At 41.7% G+C, this 17,486-nt stretch overlaps 2 protein-coding genes across 5 annotated transcripts in view; both read right to left on the bottom strand.

The window, feature by feature from the left end:
* Positions 1 to 1,531: 1,531 nt before the first annotated feature.
* Positions 1,532 to 5,032, bottom strand: LOC118362736 (cofilin-2-like). Its single transcript, XM_035743309.2, has 4 exons — positions 4,864 to 5,032; positions 3,385 to 3,692; positions 3,143 to 3,219; positions 1,532 to 2,764 (listed from the first exon to the last, which is right to left on the bottom strand). Exons 1-4 carry the CDS (start codon positions 4,864 to 4,866, stop codon positions 2,652 to 2,654), a joined length of 501 nt encoding a protein of 166 aa, XP_035599202.1. The 5' UTR covers positions 4,867 to 5,032; the 3' UTR covers positions 1,532 to 2,651.
* A 205-nt stretch (positions 5,033 to 5,237) lies between these two features.
* LOC118362737 (bromodomain adjacent to zinc finger domain protein 1A-like) overlaps positions 5,238 to 17,486 on the bottom strand; it is a 44,438-nt gene continuing 32,189 nt past the window's right edge. For 3 of the 4 annotated variants that reach the window (XM_035743310.1, XM_035743311.1, XM_035743312.2), the window contains exons 22-26: positions 11,434 to 11,621; positions 10,929 to 11,311; positions 8,398 to 8,573; positions 6,474 to 6,561; positions 5,238 to 6,302 (exon numbers count right to left, since the gene is read on the bottom strand). In XM_035743310.1, the coding sequence (XP_035599203.1) occupies positions 6,130 to 6,302; positions 6,474 to 6,561; positions 8,398 to 8,573; positions 10,929 to 11,311; positions 11,434 to 11,621 (1,008 nt within the window). In that variant the 3' untranslated portion in view covers positions 5,238 to 6,129. The remainder of the gene's footprint in view (positions 6,303 to 6,473; positions 6,562 to 8,397; positions 8,574 to 10,928; positions 11,312 to 11,433; positions 11,622 to 17,486) is intronic. The other variant, XM_035743313.1, reaches the window with a different exon arrangement.

Genomic DNA, 17,486 nt, shown 5'->3' on the forward strand with positions numbered 1-17,486 from the left:
TTTAGACTAGTTAAGACCAACATAAATGATATGCCTGAGCAAAGGATGCAGGGCTGGTTCCACCAGGCTATAGGATGCATTTGATGTGGCAGTGTCTAGAAGATGAAAGTTCAACAACAAAAAAGTCACAAAGTATGAAAATAAATAACCTTCCTAATAATATCCTCATACATTTTTATTTTATCAATCGGCCCATCCACCACCTTCCCTCTTCGGAGGACAAAAGTAACTCCCTTACTCAATAGGCATGTTTGTGTGACTAGCCCGTATAAGATAAGTTATACAGCAGTAGCCTTCAGACCAGTTTCATAACATTATTACATGTTTAGTCCTTTAGCAGACGCTCTTATCCAGAGCGACTTACAGAAGCAATTAGGGTTGCCTTGCTCAAGGGCATATGGACAGATTTAACCTAGTCGGCTCGGGGATTCAAACCGGCGACCTTTTGGTTTACTGGCCCAACGCCCTTAACCACTAGGTTACCTAACCATGACTAGTAGACTACAACGTTCTAGACACTGGGGACACCATTGGATAATACTTGTTGCTCACTAAGTTGTAGCGTAGTCAGTCCAGACAGAGATACAATCAAGAGTTTGTTTGAAGTCTATTTGGTGTGACACCAACGCCAACCTACACCATATATTTCAGCTGTCACAGGACTGGGCCATCTGTTGCGTTAGATACTTCCCATAAGCAGGGGTTTACAACATCTTATATTAATACACCAAGGATTTTTTTCCTATGTGATTTTTCCATCCCCTTCTTTCCTATTCTGTTCTTTGAGTGTCAAAAGCATTCTTGGTAGCGGGCGGCAAGCGTGTGTACCTTAATGTGCTACTCTTCTCCTCTACCAGGGCTTCCCTTTCGCTGCTCTTTGGAAGCTTGTCCAGTTTTGCCATTTGTGGACAACGATGACAAGACACAAAAGCATGTGTTGGCCATAAATAGCTCTGACCAGCAGAGGATTGCTCACTGCCTGCAGATCAAGTTCTCTACAGGCAGAAGGCAGCAGGCCTGGCCCCCAGCCCAGTTGCAGTAAAAGACGCACCACTCGCTCTTTCCTAGAAGCATTTGGCCCTGTTCAAATGAAGGGACAGGGGCAGACTGGCCTGGCTGTTCATTGAAACTTAGATGGAGAGTATAAAAAAGGTGCTTTGATTAATTTGGGAAACTGCAGTTCTCTAAGGTTGAAAGAGCATTACATAAAAATATGATTCAATCTATAAATATTTCAATGACATAAGTTGACAGTTCTCCTATTCACAATGGCATACAGTATGATCGGAGGTTGGTCAGTAATGATTTGCTGTACAGAAATAGCCTTACTAGCTTGGCTTCACACACAACAGTGTAGAAATTAGACATAAGAAGCATCAAGGAAACCACCTTATTTCCATTTGGAGTTTCACACAGAAAATATAATGTATAGAGCTGAAATTATTCCCAATTACACACAATATATTGATACCAGAATGTTCCGTTAAGTTGTAGCTGCCCTCCTGAACAGAGCCCATTAGATTGTCACTCACTCACTGCATCTGGTTTAATTGAATAAAAAAATAACCAAGGCAATATAGCATAGCATATAGACCAGATCTTTCTGTTTCCTGTTAGAGGAAATCATTAATGTATCTCTTTATTGCTTCTCAGGCCTCCTAATGAACAGATACACTCAGAGACAACCCAGAACAGAAGACACTTCTTTCTGTTATCTGCCACAAGGTTTTATTGCAAAGTGGCAACCTCCTCACCTGATCTCAAAAACAATGTTCCACTTAATGCTCCAAATGCACATATTGCCATCTTTACTGATATATTTGAATTATTTTGTTTAGTGTAAAAAATAAAAATAAATGCAACCACAACCCCTCCTTTTTACAGTGGTGTACTGTACATTCAAATGAAAGTAAGGTGGCAATTGAACAGTCAAATACTCATCTGTTCTTGTCCATATGCATAACAGGAATGAAAACTGAGGTAACATCTCTAGTTGACATAAATATAGATATTCTTTATAGTTATTCGAAACTTTTTTGTCTCAACTTGTAGTGTATAAACAAAAAAGTGCTTTATATATGCATAGTCTATTACGTGTTTTGCCAGGTTGAATAACATATTGGATACGATAGAACACTTCAAATAAATACGTCAGTCATATGAAAAACCTAATTAGTGCAAAAAAACTTGCTTTTAGCTGTAACCTGGGCAGTGAATATGACTGTCAAGGCATTATAGAAAGCGTTCACATTTTCCTACTCTACTGAGCATCTATTCACTGTTTAGGCGGCAAAGAATGCAAAAACAGTGCTAAACTTTTTGTTTTGGGAGTGTTATTAATCTCAGGTAGTGTGGTGCTGCTGTACATATTTGTTTGGCAAAACACCTGATGAGTGAACATTCCTCGAAGGTAAAAAAAAGAAAATAAAAAAAAATACCAGGATTTTTTTTTTTTTTAAGTCAGCTGGCAAAATAACATGTAGGCTTTTGCATATGTTAATGAGATCTCCTTTGTGCGAAAAAAAGAAAAAAAAAGATAATAAAACTGAACAAAATAAAAGCCTACAGCTATTCCTTTAGGACCAAATTATATAGACACAACTGCTAAGGTGAAAGCGTCTGGAATCCAGATGGCACGTAGTATTTTCCGTTTACAATGGTAACCCTTCGAGTGACACCACCACGTTTCCTCCCAACTTGTCTGCCAGGGTGGCGCGGTCCTGGATGTCGTCTAATCCGTTGACTTGCCATTCGTGTTTGATACCTGGAAGAAAGAGATGTATAGAGCTGATTGCCATCTATTTTATACTGTCATGTTGAATACGAACAAGGCCCTTTCAATCATTTGCAGGGGTGTCAGAGGGAATTTGGTTTGACACCACATTTTAAAAACTTTCTTTGGGGTTCAAATTGAATGGTGTTTTGAATAACTTCAATAGCTACAGCCATGAAACTTTTATAGAACATAGATCGGGAAAGAAAACAACTTATGTCGGTAAAAAAAACATCTAAATTGTTCTAACAAAATAGAAGTTAACCGTTTAGACTATGCAAATTCACCTGAACAAATTACTGAGCACGATCATACGATATCAGGTCAAACATACAGGAATAGCAGTTTGATATAGCCATTGTCACTCACCTGTGAACTTCTTTTTAATGGCATCTTTAGAGCTAGCGTAGATCATCTTGCTTTTCAAGGGAGCACCCTCAGGTGCCCTGGAATGAGAGAAACAATTTAATAAGACTAACGTCCTTATTCCATACCACACAAATGAAAGTATCAGTTATTTTACCCAAAGTCAAAGACCGTGTTTCTCAAACTTTTTTATACCTGGGGCCACCAAGCTATGGTTCTCCTTACATTACAACACCCAAACGTACCAAAATATAAATACCAGGTCTTCCTTCTTGGATTCTTTTGTTTCGTATGTGGCATCATATAAGCCGTATCTGCAATCATTGAGAGGTAGAAGTTTGACGAAGCAGGCGTATGGGTCGTCCACCGACTCCCCAATGTCACCAACCAGAATCCACTTGCCCTCTTCCACAACAATCTTCTTCTTGTCATCGCTGAGGCAAAACAGCACAGCCTTTTTACGCTTTTTTACATCTTCGGTAGAGGATGACTTCCTGACTTTCATGTCATTGAAGACCTTGATGACTTCATCGTTGACAGTGACACCAGAGGCCTGTGGGAAGAGGGGGGAATGAAATGGCAGCCTTCAATAAGGTTGTTCCCTGTTCGATAGCTAGTAAACACAGGGAACAATGCTGCTGAGACACTATAGTTATTATCATGTCCCGTTATTATGTGGACATTGAATCTAGACCCATAGCTAAACAGCATGGAAATGGGAAATGCTTTCCCTGGGGTCACTATTAGAAGGCATAAGAAACGCAAACATTTACACATACACTATGTAGCTATAGAATTAGCTACCGATACGAGTCATGCAGACTGAATAACAAGTGACTGCAGCATTGATCATAACCTTCCTTTCCTTTGACACTCATTTACAATGAATCAACACTTTCACTCTGACACTACCTGCCAGCACACCTGCTGAGTCATTTTGCATGCCACATAGGCTATGTCAGCTGGCCAAAGTGTTCCATCAATAGCTATGACAATTCGAACAGGAATCCATGGCAATTGGACATTCCAACACTGTGGTGTACTGGCTAACAACCCTCTATCACAAAAGTAGTCGCTGACCACTGAGTGACCACCACCCTAGCAACTGTCAGAGAATAAGACCGGAAACTAGCTAGCACTGTGTCCAGCAACCTTTTGCATGTGTCAAGGACCACTGCAGCAAACTAGCTAGTATGGGAACAAGCGTGGAAATCCGCATGGGCGCGTTATTAGCTTGACTCGAGTGCAATCAAACAGCACAGGAGACCTGTAAGACCATTTCAAGTAATCTAGTCGATCATCTATAACCAGCTAGCTACAGAAGCTTATAGCGTAGAAAATGTGATTGCCAGCAGGATTGGTTTTAACGTTAGCGAGAAGCCAACTTGTCTTCATGAGCTGAAAGTTTAGCGATTACCGTTAGACAGAGGACTGCGCTATAATTACATTAAAATGGCCGCCTTAGGCTGCAGGCCTTGCAGCAATCCTAAACTGGAACTGATTTTAGAAATTTACAACGGTATATTATTTAACTTGAAACAAACTTCGTAGCTACAGCTAATCACTATGGAATGTCCAAAGCAACTAAACCCAGCAATCAAACATTGGTATGCAAGCAAGCAACGTTTTTCGAAAACAGCCCAGTGTAACAAAGTTACAAAAAGTTCCATCTACACCGAACTAGAAACTACCTAACATCTAGCTAGAAAAGTAAAGCCGTTTACCATGATGTCCGATCGTCGGTCCCGTGTGATTTGCGATTATGTGGGGAAATAGATATGGTAATGTTTGGACGAGCCGACCGGGTGTGTGGGACTGGGAGAGAGCGGGGGAGAAAGGTGGTGGTAAGGGGCGCGCCAGTATGAGCCACTGCACTTGCAGCGGGCGGGATCAGGAATGGGATAGGAGGAATTTATCCTATGACATACTGATGACAATAAAGCTAAGCAAGGACTTCCACTTCTACATTCAACTCAGGCATGCAGGCAGCGGCAAGTTATTTTCTAACCCTACTAAAAATGGACACCTCCCCAAAAAACAATACGCCTCACAATTATTTAGAAAACATTGGCAACAAAAGTGAGAGATGACCAAGAAATATTAAACAAAAGTCTATTTATTTTTATATATAGGAAAATGTACACGATAGCAAATACAAAGCAAAGGTGACAGTTAGGGGGAAAACACTCAGTATTTAGACCCTATCCCAAACAGTTTCTAAAGACTGAACTCAAAACTAGACCAATAATTCTTTACAAAAACATGTTCTATAGAAATATAAATAAAGTTATTGCATTTAAAACGAAATAAATAACCAATGAATGATAGGAAATAAGGGACATAAGAAATAATATCGGTTTCCAGTGTAGTGTTTCACTGAAAGATGGGAACATGAAACAGTTGATGTAAAATGTTCAATATTATGAAACTAAAATTAAACTGTCCATATTAAGTTCCAATACTTAATTCAGCTAAATCAACTGAAGTACAAAAAGTATGTGCACAAAAATAGTAGTCTAGGAATGCTGCCAATATACAAAATATAAATGCACTGTTGAAACCTGGTTTCAAACAACAATTTGTTTACCCTGAGTGAATACGAATAGAAAGGCTTTTTGAAATATTCAGTGCAAATACTTTTACAACGATATAGTTGTTCCTGCCTTATCTTGAGAGGGTATGATATTTACACTTCCAAAATGGTTTGGGAATGTTCAGACTTTACAATGCACGATCATATTCACTAGAAACAAAAAGGAAGAAAACAGAACGAAACAGAAGGACTACCTGAATTATGACCGTGTGTATTTTCTGTCATTCAGGGCTCATCTGTAAAAGAGACCGTGGTCTCAGCATGACTCCCTGATAAAATAAAGGTAAAAAACAACAAAAAAAAGTATCCAATAACAAACATTGTTTTTGTCGCAAAATCAATTCAATTCTTGCAACGGTGTGCCTGAATACAACCCAGTAGTTTCAGTCAGTCAGCTTTACATCCGGGGCCGCTTCTGTGGAGGAGTGGTCCGGTCTGCCAGCCCCAGATTAGAGACTTCTGAGTTGAAGAAGGCTTGGAGCCTTGCTCCTGCTTTAGCTTCATTCGTGTGCCGAGGGTTGTATTGTAAACAGTTGGCAAACATGAGCTCCACGTCCTCAATGTACTCCGCTGTGAGATAGGAGGGGGAAAAAGATGAGAAATAATTTCAAATCTGGTGTGCAGAACCATGACCGCATAAAACTCATTTTTCATGCTGATAAAAAATGTAATCAATATACAAGGAAATGGTTCAAGTCTTAATTTGTGTTGGTTTAGGTAAAAGAAAAAAAATCAACTTACTAGCTGTTTTATATTCACAGTTGTTGACCTTTTCTCTGATAGTGCTCAGAGCTATGGGTCTTTTGATAATGTCGAAGTAGTCTGGAACCTGCAGAAGTGAGGACAGATAAATCAGAGGGTATACAAGTAAACGCACGACTAATCAAATAAACATTTATTTGTCACATGCCCGCAAACATAGAAAATGCGCTGTAGTTAATTTTTGTGTGCGTCTTTGCCTCCAGTCGATCAACGTGAACTTTTTCTGTCCAAGTAACCAAAAGCATTTGGAGATTGATGTGCATTTGCTGCCCGTACAGTTAATTCCAGTGTCTACCTTCCAGCGGAAAATCTTGGCCATTGTGTGCACGCGCGTAGGCTACCTGCCTCTCCCGAAGCATAGTCTACTAGCCTACTACTGACGTTAAACGAGATTCATTTTTAATTAAACAATGGATTAACTTTTTCAACACTAGTTAAGGATACTATAGTTATGTTTTACATAAAATGTATTAACTACAAAAAAGGTAAGACGTGTTTAAAAGGTGTAGTGTGTAGAAATCGCTGTGCCATTTCCTGGCTGATAAAATTCTAATTCCAGTTTGTGACAAAACAAACAAGTATAATGTAGAGTAATTGTACCATAACCAAAAATATTATTTCCTGCTGTTTGAAGCTGGTGTAGAAAACAGTGTCACCTAAAAAAAAGGGGGGGATTGCAGCTTTAGTTCTGGTACCGCTCTGCACACACAAGCCTGTTAGCTTTCTAGTTTTGGTCCAACATTGAACCAACTCTCTAAAGACATTCAACGTTCCTTCATAGAAGCTGGTCCTCCGTAGGTATAATTCTATGGGCCTAGTTCAGATAATGCATGTCATAACAATAAGATGCCCAGCGCTTCAAAGCAGGCCTTTGTCCTCAGCCCTCTCTCACTTTCTCCCCACCTGCTTTATTGTCAGTCACCTCTTCTGCCCCATACTAGCAGGTAAACTAACTTTTGCCCACTGCATAAAAAAACTGCTCTATTCACAGTCCTTGGTGAAGTAATTTAATGTCAAGCTAAACGTGGTTTAAAAAGGAACTTCATAAACCATTACTTTATTTTGCTGGTCGGAAAAGTGGAAAAACAAAATATATATATTCTGTTCCGAACGAAACGACTGGAAAATACATTTGGTTCCAACACCTGTTATATTGTAAGATCAATGCCAGCCAGCTAACTTACAAAAATAGTTAAACTAAATGTTTTAGATAGATGAGCATGAAATGGGAATGGTCTAATTGACCCACCAACCAGGACCGTCCCTGATTTGAGGGCAAAAAAAAAAAAAAAAAAAAAAACAACACTTTAAAAAATAGATACATTTGCGATTGTTTATATAGATCTATAATGATGCATAAATAGAAACATGAGGTAAGATGCCAGAAGACGCAACTGATGCATATGGGGATATTTTTGATTTCTCACATTCAGAAGCTGCGCTACGACCTATAGTCGAGGAGTAAAATAAATGGACTTTGCTTAGGAAGTAGTCTTACACAATGTGTGACTCTCGCCATCAATTGATCTATTCACTTTTAGTAAAAGAAAATATGAATCATTAAATTGAGGGGATTTATTTTCCTTATCCATTATTACATATCATTGAATAGCCTACCTATAAGATGTCATGATTCTTGTTAAACTACATAGAATTGTAGGAATTCAGTTTAAAAACAAAAAATTACAATGTGAAAAAAGGGGGGCCCTGGGAAAAAAAGATGGGAAACCCTTGAGTTAGATAGTAGGCGTCCATAGTGAGGTAGCTAGTTGTATTCAAAGTGTATTCATAGGAGTGCTGCCTGTGTGTGTGTGTGTCTTTAAGTGCATGCGAGCATATGTGTTTCTCTGTGAGCCAGGCTGGAACAGAAAGAAATGTACCTTTAAAAAAAGTCATGTATTACCTGTATCCTGGACACGAGCTTCATGAAGGGCCAGCTGTCTTCATGTCTGACAAGCTCTACGGTCAGGTGCTCGCAGGCAGACAGTTCATGGACTCCCAGGTTCCTCCCTGAGCTGCGGCGACTGGACGAAGAACCTGAGACTGAGGGAGTCAGGACCAGCTTGGGGGAGACCTCTGCTGGAGGAACAGAGAAGATGTAGCCGATTGTGAATATCAAAGATGTGAACTGTCTGAGAAAAATAAAAAATGACTCAATTAGAAGGAAGTTGTGTAACTGAAGACACCTCCCTGAGGATTTAAGCGCTACAGAGCCTTCAGAAAGTATTCACACCCCTCAACTTTTTTCACATTTTGTGTTAATCTCCATTTAACAAATTCAGGCTGTGTAAGCACAAGGCCAAGGAGGTTTTTCAAAGCCTCACAAATAGCACCTATTGGTAGATTGGACACACAATATCCCATAACGTAAAATTAATAAAAAATGAAAAGCTGAAATGTCTATAGTTGATAAGTATTCAACGTCTTATGGCAAGCCTAATTAAGTCCAGGAGTGAAAACATAATAAGTTGCATGGACTCAGTGTACGACTACCTCATCTCTGTACCCCACATATACAATTATCTGTAAGGTCCCTCAGTCGAAACATGAATTTCAACCAAAGGCCAGGGAGGTTTTCCAACGCCTCGCAAAGAGCACCTATTGGTAGATTGGATAAGATAAAATAGCAGACATTGAGCATGGTGAAATTATTAGTTACACTTTGGACAATGCATTAATTACACCCAGTCACTACAATGATGCAGGTGTCCTTCCTAACTCCATTGCTGGAGAGGAGGCATTTCAGGGAATTCCCCACAAGGAAAATGGTGACTTTAAAACAGTTAGTTTATTGGCTGTGATAGAAAAGAAAAAAAAGACTACGTTGAATGTTCGAGTGGCCTAGTTACAGTTTTCATTTAAAATCGTCTGGAAGATCAATGGCGACATAAATTGCTGTCTAGCAATGATCATCAACCAACTTGAAGAATTTCTTTAAAAAAATATTGGATATTATTAATAAATTAATAAATATTGTACAATCCAGGTGTGCAAAGCACTTAGACTTAACCAGAAAGACTCAGTTATAAATCGCTGCCAAATGTGATTCTAACATGTATTGACCCAGGGGTGTGAATTAAGGTGATATATTGAATTAATTCAAATGTAGGTTTTTGTGCGATATTCCAAATGCCTGTATCGCAATAATCAAGTTTTTAATTTTGTTTTTATGTCCGCTAGTTCGTATGTCTTTTTGGTCTTCTCATTTACACCAGATATCTGTATATAATGACAAGATGCGCATGTCTCTACTACCATAACAATGGGAGCCATTGTTCCAGAGGCGGGAAGGTAGGTGGACAAGCTTAGGGCCAAAATAAACCTATAGAAACACATTGGGATTTTGGCTAGTCAACTACTTCGCTTCTTGCTCACACAGTAATAGAGAAGTAAACCTTTCTAACAAAAGCCTGTCTGAATTGCTCAAATTGCATGCAGCAGACACTACTAAAACAGGAGTATATTAATGAACATTGATTCTGGAAAATGTATGCTCAAATTGGTGGTGCGCCACACTGTGGTACCACATACCGCTAGCAGCATTTTAGCCAAAGACTTAAACTAGCTGTGTTTTATAAATGTGCAAAAAGCATAAAACAAATCTCATTCTGAGAAATAAAGTAAGCTGCTTGATTTAAACATCTGAACAAAGTGGACAGGCTAGCATGCTGTTCAAATAATTTATGACAGAAGGGTGAGTTCATTACAATTAAACTGTAAATAGCTAACAAATTGATCCAAGTTGGCTAAACGTGAAATAAAGATTCCTATAAAGATTAGCTGGATACTCACTAGCACGTTGGCTTGTTCTTAAGAGACTGTTTATGAGACCTGTGTTTTCTATGATGCCTGCTACAAGAAGTGAATGTGCATTACGCATGGTTCTGGTTAAATCTGTAACAAAAAGGACATTTTCATAGATACGAAAGCCTGATTGATCAGTGATTGCAAAAAAGCAGGTTAAACTATTTTGATAAAATAATTAGTTGGTCTTGACTGTGGAATGCTTATTTATATTAAGCACAAGTATTATTTCACAAGCCCTGTATTCATTACACTGCATTTCAATCAGAAATAATGTATCTGACCTTTAACTGTACAACAAGGCTTACTCTGAGAAAGAGAAAAAAAATTCAATTAATATGATTCTTAGGCCACTTCGGCAGCCCTATTGTGAATACTTATGTAACAGATTTCTGAACTTAATTTTAATACATTTTGCAATTATTTCTAAAAACACATTCACTTAGCCAATGTGGGGTAATTTGTGTAGAGGTGAGACATTTTTTATATTTAATCAATTTGGAATTCAGGCTGTAAAACCACAAAATATGGAATAAGTCAAGGGGTATGAATACTTTCTGAAGGCACTATACATGACAAAATTAACATTCAACACTTCTGTACAGAAACATTTCACAGATCTGGTCTTACCGGAGATGGGTCTTCTACGGGAGTCTGCCTGAGAAGGAGATGGAGTAGGCTGGCTGCTTGTCCTGCTGGAGGTACCGCTGGAGGCCAGTATCTCGTGACTGATCCGAGAGCTGACTCTGCTGCCTGGCCGTGGTGGGCGTCTGCCGTTGGAGACTGGGGTGGGCTTGTTGGAGACTGGGGTGGGCTTGTTGGAGACTGGGGTGGGCTTCTTCCCTGAGGACTTCGCGGAGGCTCCCTTCCCAGCTGAGAGGGCCTGTTTGGGGGTAGTGTGCTGGCTCCGGGGAGTGGACTGACTGGTGCTGCTGGTGGTCCTGCTATTTGACCGACTGCCTTTGGTAGTAGGCACAGGAGGTTTCACAGCAGTCCGGCCCTTTTTAGTGACACTATAGGAGAAGAGGGAGGCTGAATTGAGGAAGGGAAACTTCGGATATATGAATACAATGTTTTGGTTTTAAGATTATAGTAAATTAATACAATTTCAAGTATAGTGACGGTCAAAACACACCTCTTCACTTCATCCTCGGTCTCCTCCGATTCCTCTTCCTCCGATTCTTCTTCCACTTCATCCTCTGACGACTCCTCTTCCTCCACTTCTTCATCAGAGTCGACAGAGGAGCGTTGGCGGGAGGTGAGGCGGTTGGCTCGCCGTTTGGGACGGCACTCTGGGCAGAACCAGTCCCCTTCTGGGACAGCCTGGACAAAATATGGATAGAGCAAGGGAGAGGTTTAGATAGTTACATATATTGACAATATATCGTATAGACAATGTTGCAATATTATTTTGGCGCTAGTTGGCTGTACCGGCACCAAAACTCAACTATTTCAACTTCATAGCTTGTTTTCCATCTTTTTAAATAGAGACAATTTGTTTGGCACTTATTTCCATGATGACTGACCAAAATGTAACGTTATGACTACTGATGCCTTTCAGTCAGTCAACTTCGGTAAAACATACTATGGGGAGCCGAACTCACGCGACTTCGGTTGAAGGCTCTACAATCACACCTGACAAGGCCGATGAAACCCGTGCCTCACTGGAAGTGCCGCCTTCCACGGGCTAAAAAGCGCTCTGCTTCATTCCTTAAATTAAAAGGCCCCTCTTCACCGAGCCCAGGAATTGGTAGTGCGGGACATTGTTTCCCTCCTTCAGGGAACCGTAGTTATAGTCATAACATCACATTGTCTCTCAGTCAGTCAACTTCAGTACCATATTCTATGGGGAAATAATAGTCACCCCCCCCCCCCAAGCCAACCCCAATTGATATTAAATTAAACGGCCCATGGCAGACAACCCAGACCTGACCACGCGAGATGCGGGTATTGTGATTAAGGAGCGCTGCCTTGTGACTTCCCCTGACCCAGCTGTAAGCACACTGTGCTTTACTGAGAGCAGTGACATTCAAGCGACAAAACCTCACAAAATTGTGCAGTGATGCTCAAACATATCTCCAAGTCAACCCTTTAAACAACGACCATGACGTTGCCAGACCCATGGTGGAGTGGGCGCGTACACCGCTAGTTAACGTTTGCCTATATATGCCATCGAGATAGTTGCCACAATCCAGCTGGAGAGACACTGCTTAGAGAACGCCCTTCCACAAGCGGCGTACAGGAAGGGTGTACGGATAAGAGGTTCCCAATATTTTTGGCCGAGGCCAAAGCCATGAGCAGGTAGGTTTTGTTGTAGAGGATCTTCAGATCCACCGTCTCCGGAGGCTCAAAGGGGGCCGCACAATGCTTCAAACCAGCGCCAAGTCCCATGTGGGCGCAATAGGTTTAAAGACAGGTTTGAGACCGCACACGCCTTTCAGGAACCACACCGTCAGGAAGTGAGTGCCCGTGAGGTTCCGTCAATTCCCACATGAAACTCAGACAGCAGCCATGTACACTTAAAGCAGAGAATGCTTGAAAAGCTCATGTAGAAACATAAGGATGCCCCTTATAAAGCACCAAAAAGGAACAAGTCCTTGATCTTGGCAAAAGTGGTCAAATGCAGGCCACTTATACCCATACAGTCCTCTCGCGGAGGGTGACCTTGTAGATGGAATGGTAGCAATAATATTCGGGTGTAAACCTCTAGCCCATAGGAACAAAATCTCTGGCCTCGCTTGCCAATTCTGCCCGGGCGCCTGGGACAACAGACGGGGGAGCATTAAACATGGACAAGCTTCCAACATGTGTTGTGCTGCCATGCATGAAGCCCGGCCCCTTTACGGGCACAGGGGGCTCTGGCAATGGCTGATGTAGGATCCCATTGGCCAAACGTGGGAGAACTTGTCACAGTAGTGTTTTTGCGGAGGGTCAATCAGATATGTGCCACGGTAATAGCTAACTCACCTCTGCAAATTAGCCAACCTGGCTAGCATGCTTTGCGGCGCTCGTTTAGCTAGCCCGATCTCAAAAGTCAACGTAGGACCAGATCACCGAGGTGGGAACGGACCCTTCAACAAGTCTGGGAAGAGAAACAAGTTGTGCTTGACCGAGGCAGACAGGCGGCGGGGGTTACCCATCGAACCTGGCCGCTCCCGCTGTTCAAAAAGCCTCCCGTAACCGGCGACAGAGCACACATTGCCAGGGTTGGGCGCAGGCAGCCACACCATGCACCACACGCAGGCACACAAGACATTTGCGCTGACCACCCTATCTCTGGTCCCTGAAAAGGAAAGCCAAAGAATTCTACAAGTCTTTCCAGAGAGTTTGTACACAGTACGTGGCAATGTGCACACAGACCGGTTGAGCGATAGCCGCCCGAGCGTCCTCCAAGCAGAGAAACTACACAGAGAGCGAGTATCTTTCAGAAAAATGCTATAGCCCGGACAGGAGGCATGACCCAGAACCCAGCTTAGCCATCATCATCTAGGTCGTTCTTTTAGCCATCTTACTCATTGCACTAATAAACTGAAGATTAACTAAAAAACATATTAGAAAACAAGTACAAGCTTCAGCACACAACGTCCATGGGGGTGAGCACGCTCTACCTCTATGGGACGGTTTAGTTGCAGCAATGCAGGACAGTCTCGCGTTAGTATTGTTTGTTTTAGTATCATGAATCGTTACTGTAAATGAAGTGAAGAGCTAAATAATTGAAGGAATGAATCTGAGCCTCACGCGTATCACCTGTGGAAGGCTTCCAACAAGAAGTGGATTTTATTGTTCTTGTCAGGCGTAATTGTAAGATCCTTCAACCGAGGTCTCGAGAGTGCCACTCCCCATAGCATGTTGTACCAAGTTGACCGAGTTAAAGAGAACTTGTTTTCTCATGGCTCGCTTGTCTCTCCGCACCAGACATTTGATGCTACTGTTCATTATCTATCCTGTTACCTAGTCATTTTATCCCTACCTACAGTGGGGAGAACAAGTATTTGATAACCTGCGAAATAGGCTGTGTTTCCCAACTTACAAAGCATGTAGAGGTCTGTAATTTCTATCATAGGTACACTTCAACTGTGAGAGACGGAAACTAAAACAAAAATCCGGAAAATCACATTGTATGATTTAAGTAATTAATTTTAATTGTATTGCATGACATAAGTATTTGATACATCAGAAAAGCAGAGCTTAATATTTGGTACAGAAACCTTTTTTGCAATTACAGAGATCATACGTTTCCTGTAGTTCTTGACCAGGTTTGCACACACTGCAGCAGGGATTTTGGCCCACTCCTCCATACAGACCTTCACCAGATCCAGATCCTTTAGGTTTCGGGGCTGTCGCTGGGCAATACGGACTTTCAGCTCCCTCCAAAGATTTTCTATGGGGTTCAGGTCTGGAGAATGGCTAGGCCACTCTAGGATGTTGAGATGCTTCTTACAGAGCCACTCCTTAGTTGCTCTGGCTGTGTGTTTCGGGTCATTGTCATGCTGGAAGACGCAGTCACAACCCATCTTCAATGCTCTTACTGAGTGGAGGTTGTTGGCCAAGATCTCACGATACATGGCCCCATCCATCCTCCCCTCAATACGGTGCAGTCGTCCTGTCCCCTTTGCAGAAAAGCATCACCAAAGAATGATGTTTCCACCTCCATGCTTCATGGTTGGGATGGTGTTCTTGGAGTTGTAACTCATCCTTCTTCCTCCAAACACGGCAAGTGGAGTTTGACCAAAAAGCTCTATTTGTCTCATCAGGCCACATGACCTCCCATTCCTCCTCTGGATCATCCAGATGGTCATTGGCAAACTTCAGACGGACCTGGACATGCGCTGGCTGAAGCAGATGGACCTTGCGTGCGCTGCAGGACTTTAATCCATGACGGCGTAGTGTGTTAATGGTTCTCTTTGAGACTGTGGTCCCAGCTCTCTTCAGGTCATTGACCAGTTCCTGCCGTGTAGTTCTGGGCTGATCCCTCACCTTCCTCATGATCATTGATGCCCCACGAGGTGAGATCTTGCATGGAGCCCCAGACCGAAGGTGATTGACCGTCATCTTGAACTTCTTCCACTTTCTAATAATTGCGCAAACAGTTGTTTCCTTCTCACCAAGCTGCTTGCCTATTGCCCTGTAGCCCATCCCAGTGCAGGTCTACAATTTGATCCCCGATGTCCTTACACAGCTCTCTGGCCTTTATCATTGTGGAGAGGTTGGAGTCTGTTTGATTGAGTGTGTGGACAGGTGTCTTTTATACAGGTAACGAGTTCAAACAGGTGCCGTTAATACAGGTAATGAGTGGAGAACAGGAGGGCTTCTTAAAGAAAAACTAACAGGTCTGTGAGAGCCGGAGTTCTTACTGGTTGGTAGGTGATCAAATACTTATGTCATGCAATAAAATGCTAATTAACTACTTTATCATAATGTGATTTTCTGGATTTTTTGTAGGAAAACCTGCAAAATCGGTAGTGTATCAAATACTTGTTCTCCCCACTGTATATGTACCTCAATATCATAACCCTGCACAACAACTCAGAACTGGTAGCCCTGTGCATATAGCCAAGATATCATTTCTCATTGTGTATTTATACCTTATATTATTTATCTCTACATTGTTGGGATGGGCCCCTAAGTAAGCATTTCACTGATAGTCTACACCTGTTGTTACAAAGCATGTGACAAATCAAATTTAATTCGATGGTGAGCAATACATTTGGAACATTTGAAACCCAATAAAAAATATTTTTAAATAGGCATCCAAGTATTGTGATATCATATAGTGAGGTCCTGGCAATTCCTAGCCCGAGTGACGACATAATGACTGATGTACAGCTGATTTCAAATTGACTGGCACAGCCCACAGTAAAGCGATGACCGGGCAAGCCCACAGCAGGGCCATGCCAGGTGGCCTATTCCTATAACCTGCATATCCTACTTCAATAAATATACGTTACAATTTACAGAATGGTATTTTATTAGGATTCCCATTAGAGGTCGCAAAAGCCGTTACTCTTCCTGGGGTCCACACATCTTGAAACATGACATAATACCGAACATTAACAGATAACAGCTCAAGAACAGAACTACATACAGTTTAAAATAAATTACAAAAAAGGCACACAGCCTAAATATCAATACATACTGGTGGTGTAGAGGACCGTAGTTGAGCAGTGATCCGTACTTATCACCACCCACGGTCACCATGCATGTGAACCGCAGATCAATTGTTGAACCATCAGTGTGAAACAGTTTTACTGTCACTGTTACTTTTTAAAGTAATAATTCCCTTCATCTCGATGCAGAGTTGCAGTGAAAAGATAAAGACAAGACAGATGCTGTGTTTTACTCTGAAGCCTGAAGGTTGATTCGATTAAGAACAGTTGTGTGTAATGTTCACGAGAACGGGGCATGTTGAATCCCAACGAATCAATCCTGGATGCTCGTGTTGCAAAAAGCAAAGAAGAAAAAAGAGCAGTGACAGCCATGGCTAGTGGGAGGAGCTGAAGAACTGGAAAAGCCTCCCGCTTCATTAAGTCTCATGTATGGGAGCATTTTGGTTTCCCTGTCAAATATGATGACGGAAGAAGGGTGGTGGACAACACCATTACAGTGTGTAGGCATTGTACCATAAGAAAGTCGTATGATCATGGAAATACATTGAGCGTGGCCACAAATTTAAAGTGTCATCACCCTGGTGTGTCAGTGACGAGAGTCAACTCAGCCAAGAGACAACTTCTCACCGCGGCATTTAAGCCCTTTGCTGCCGAATCAGACTGGACTAAAGCCATCACCAAACCTATTGGGATGTTTATTGCTGCAGACATGAGGCCATACTCTGTTGTGGAAAACAAAGGGTTTAAAAATATGGTGAAAGTGCTTGAGCCACGCTACAAAATCCCCTCTCACACCCACTTCAGTATGAAGATCGTGCCTTCCTACTTCCGGCGCCGACAGATGGCCGCCTCACTTCGCGTTCCTTGGAAACTATGCAGTTTTTTGTTTTTTTTTGTGTTGTTTCTTACATTAGTACCCCAGGTAATCTTAGGTTTCATTACATACAGTCGAGAAGAACTACTGAACATAAGAGCAGCGTCAACTCACCATCAGTACGATCAAGAATATGACTTTCGCGAAGCGGATCCTGTGTTCTGCCTTTCACCCAGGACAACAGAATGGATCCCAGCCGGCGACCCA

Source organism: Oncorhynchus keta, chromosome 29, assembly GCF_023373465.1.
Source record: "Oncorhynchus keta strain PuntledgeMale-10-30-2019 chromosome 29, Oket_V2, whole genome shotgun sequence".
NCBI lineage: Eukaryota > Metazoa > Chordata > Actinopteri > Salmoniformes > Salmonidae > Oncorhynchus > Oncorhynchus keta.

What these genes read in the sequence shown, in the direction of transcription:
- LOC118362736 (XM_035743309.2), bottom strand. An exon ending in GACCTGGTATTTATATTTTG is followed by an intron (nt 3,220 to 3,384) that starts GTACGTTTGGGT and finishes CTCTCATTCCAG; the next exon opens with GGCACCTGAGGGTGCTCCCT. An exon ending in CATTAAAAAGAAGTTCACAG is followed by an intron (nt 2,765 to 3,142) that starts GTGAGTGACAAT and finishes TCTTTCTTCCAG; the next exon opens with GTATCAAACACGAATGGCAA.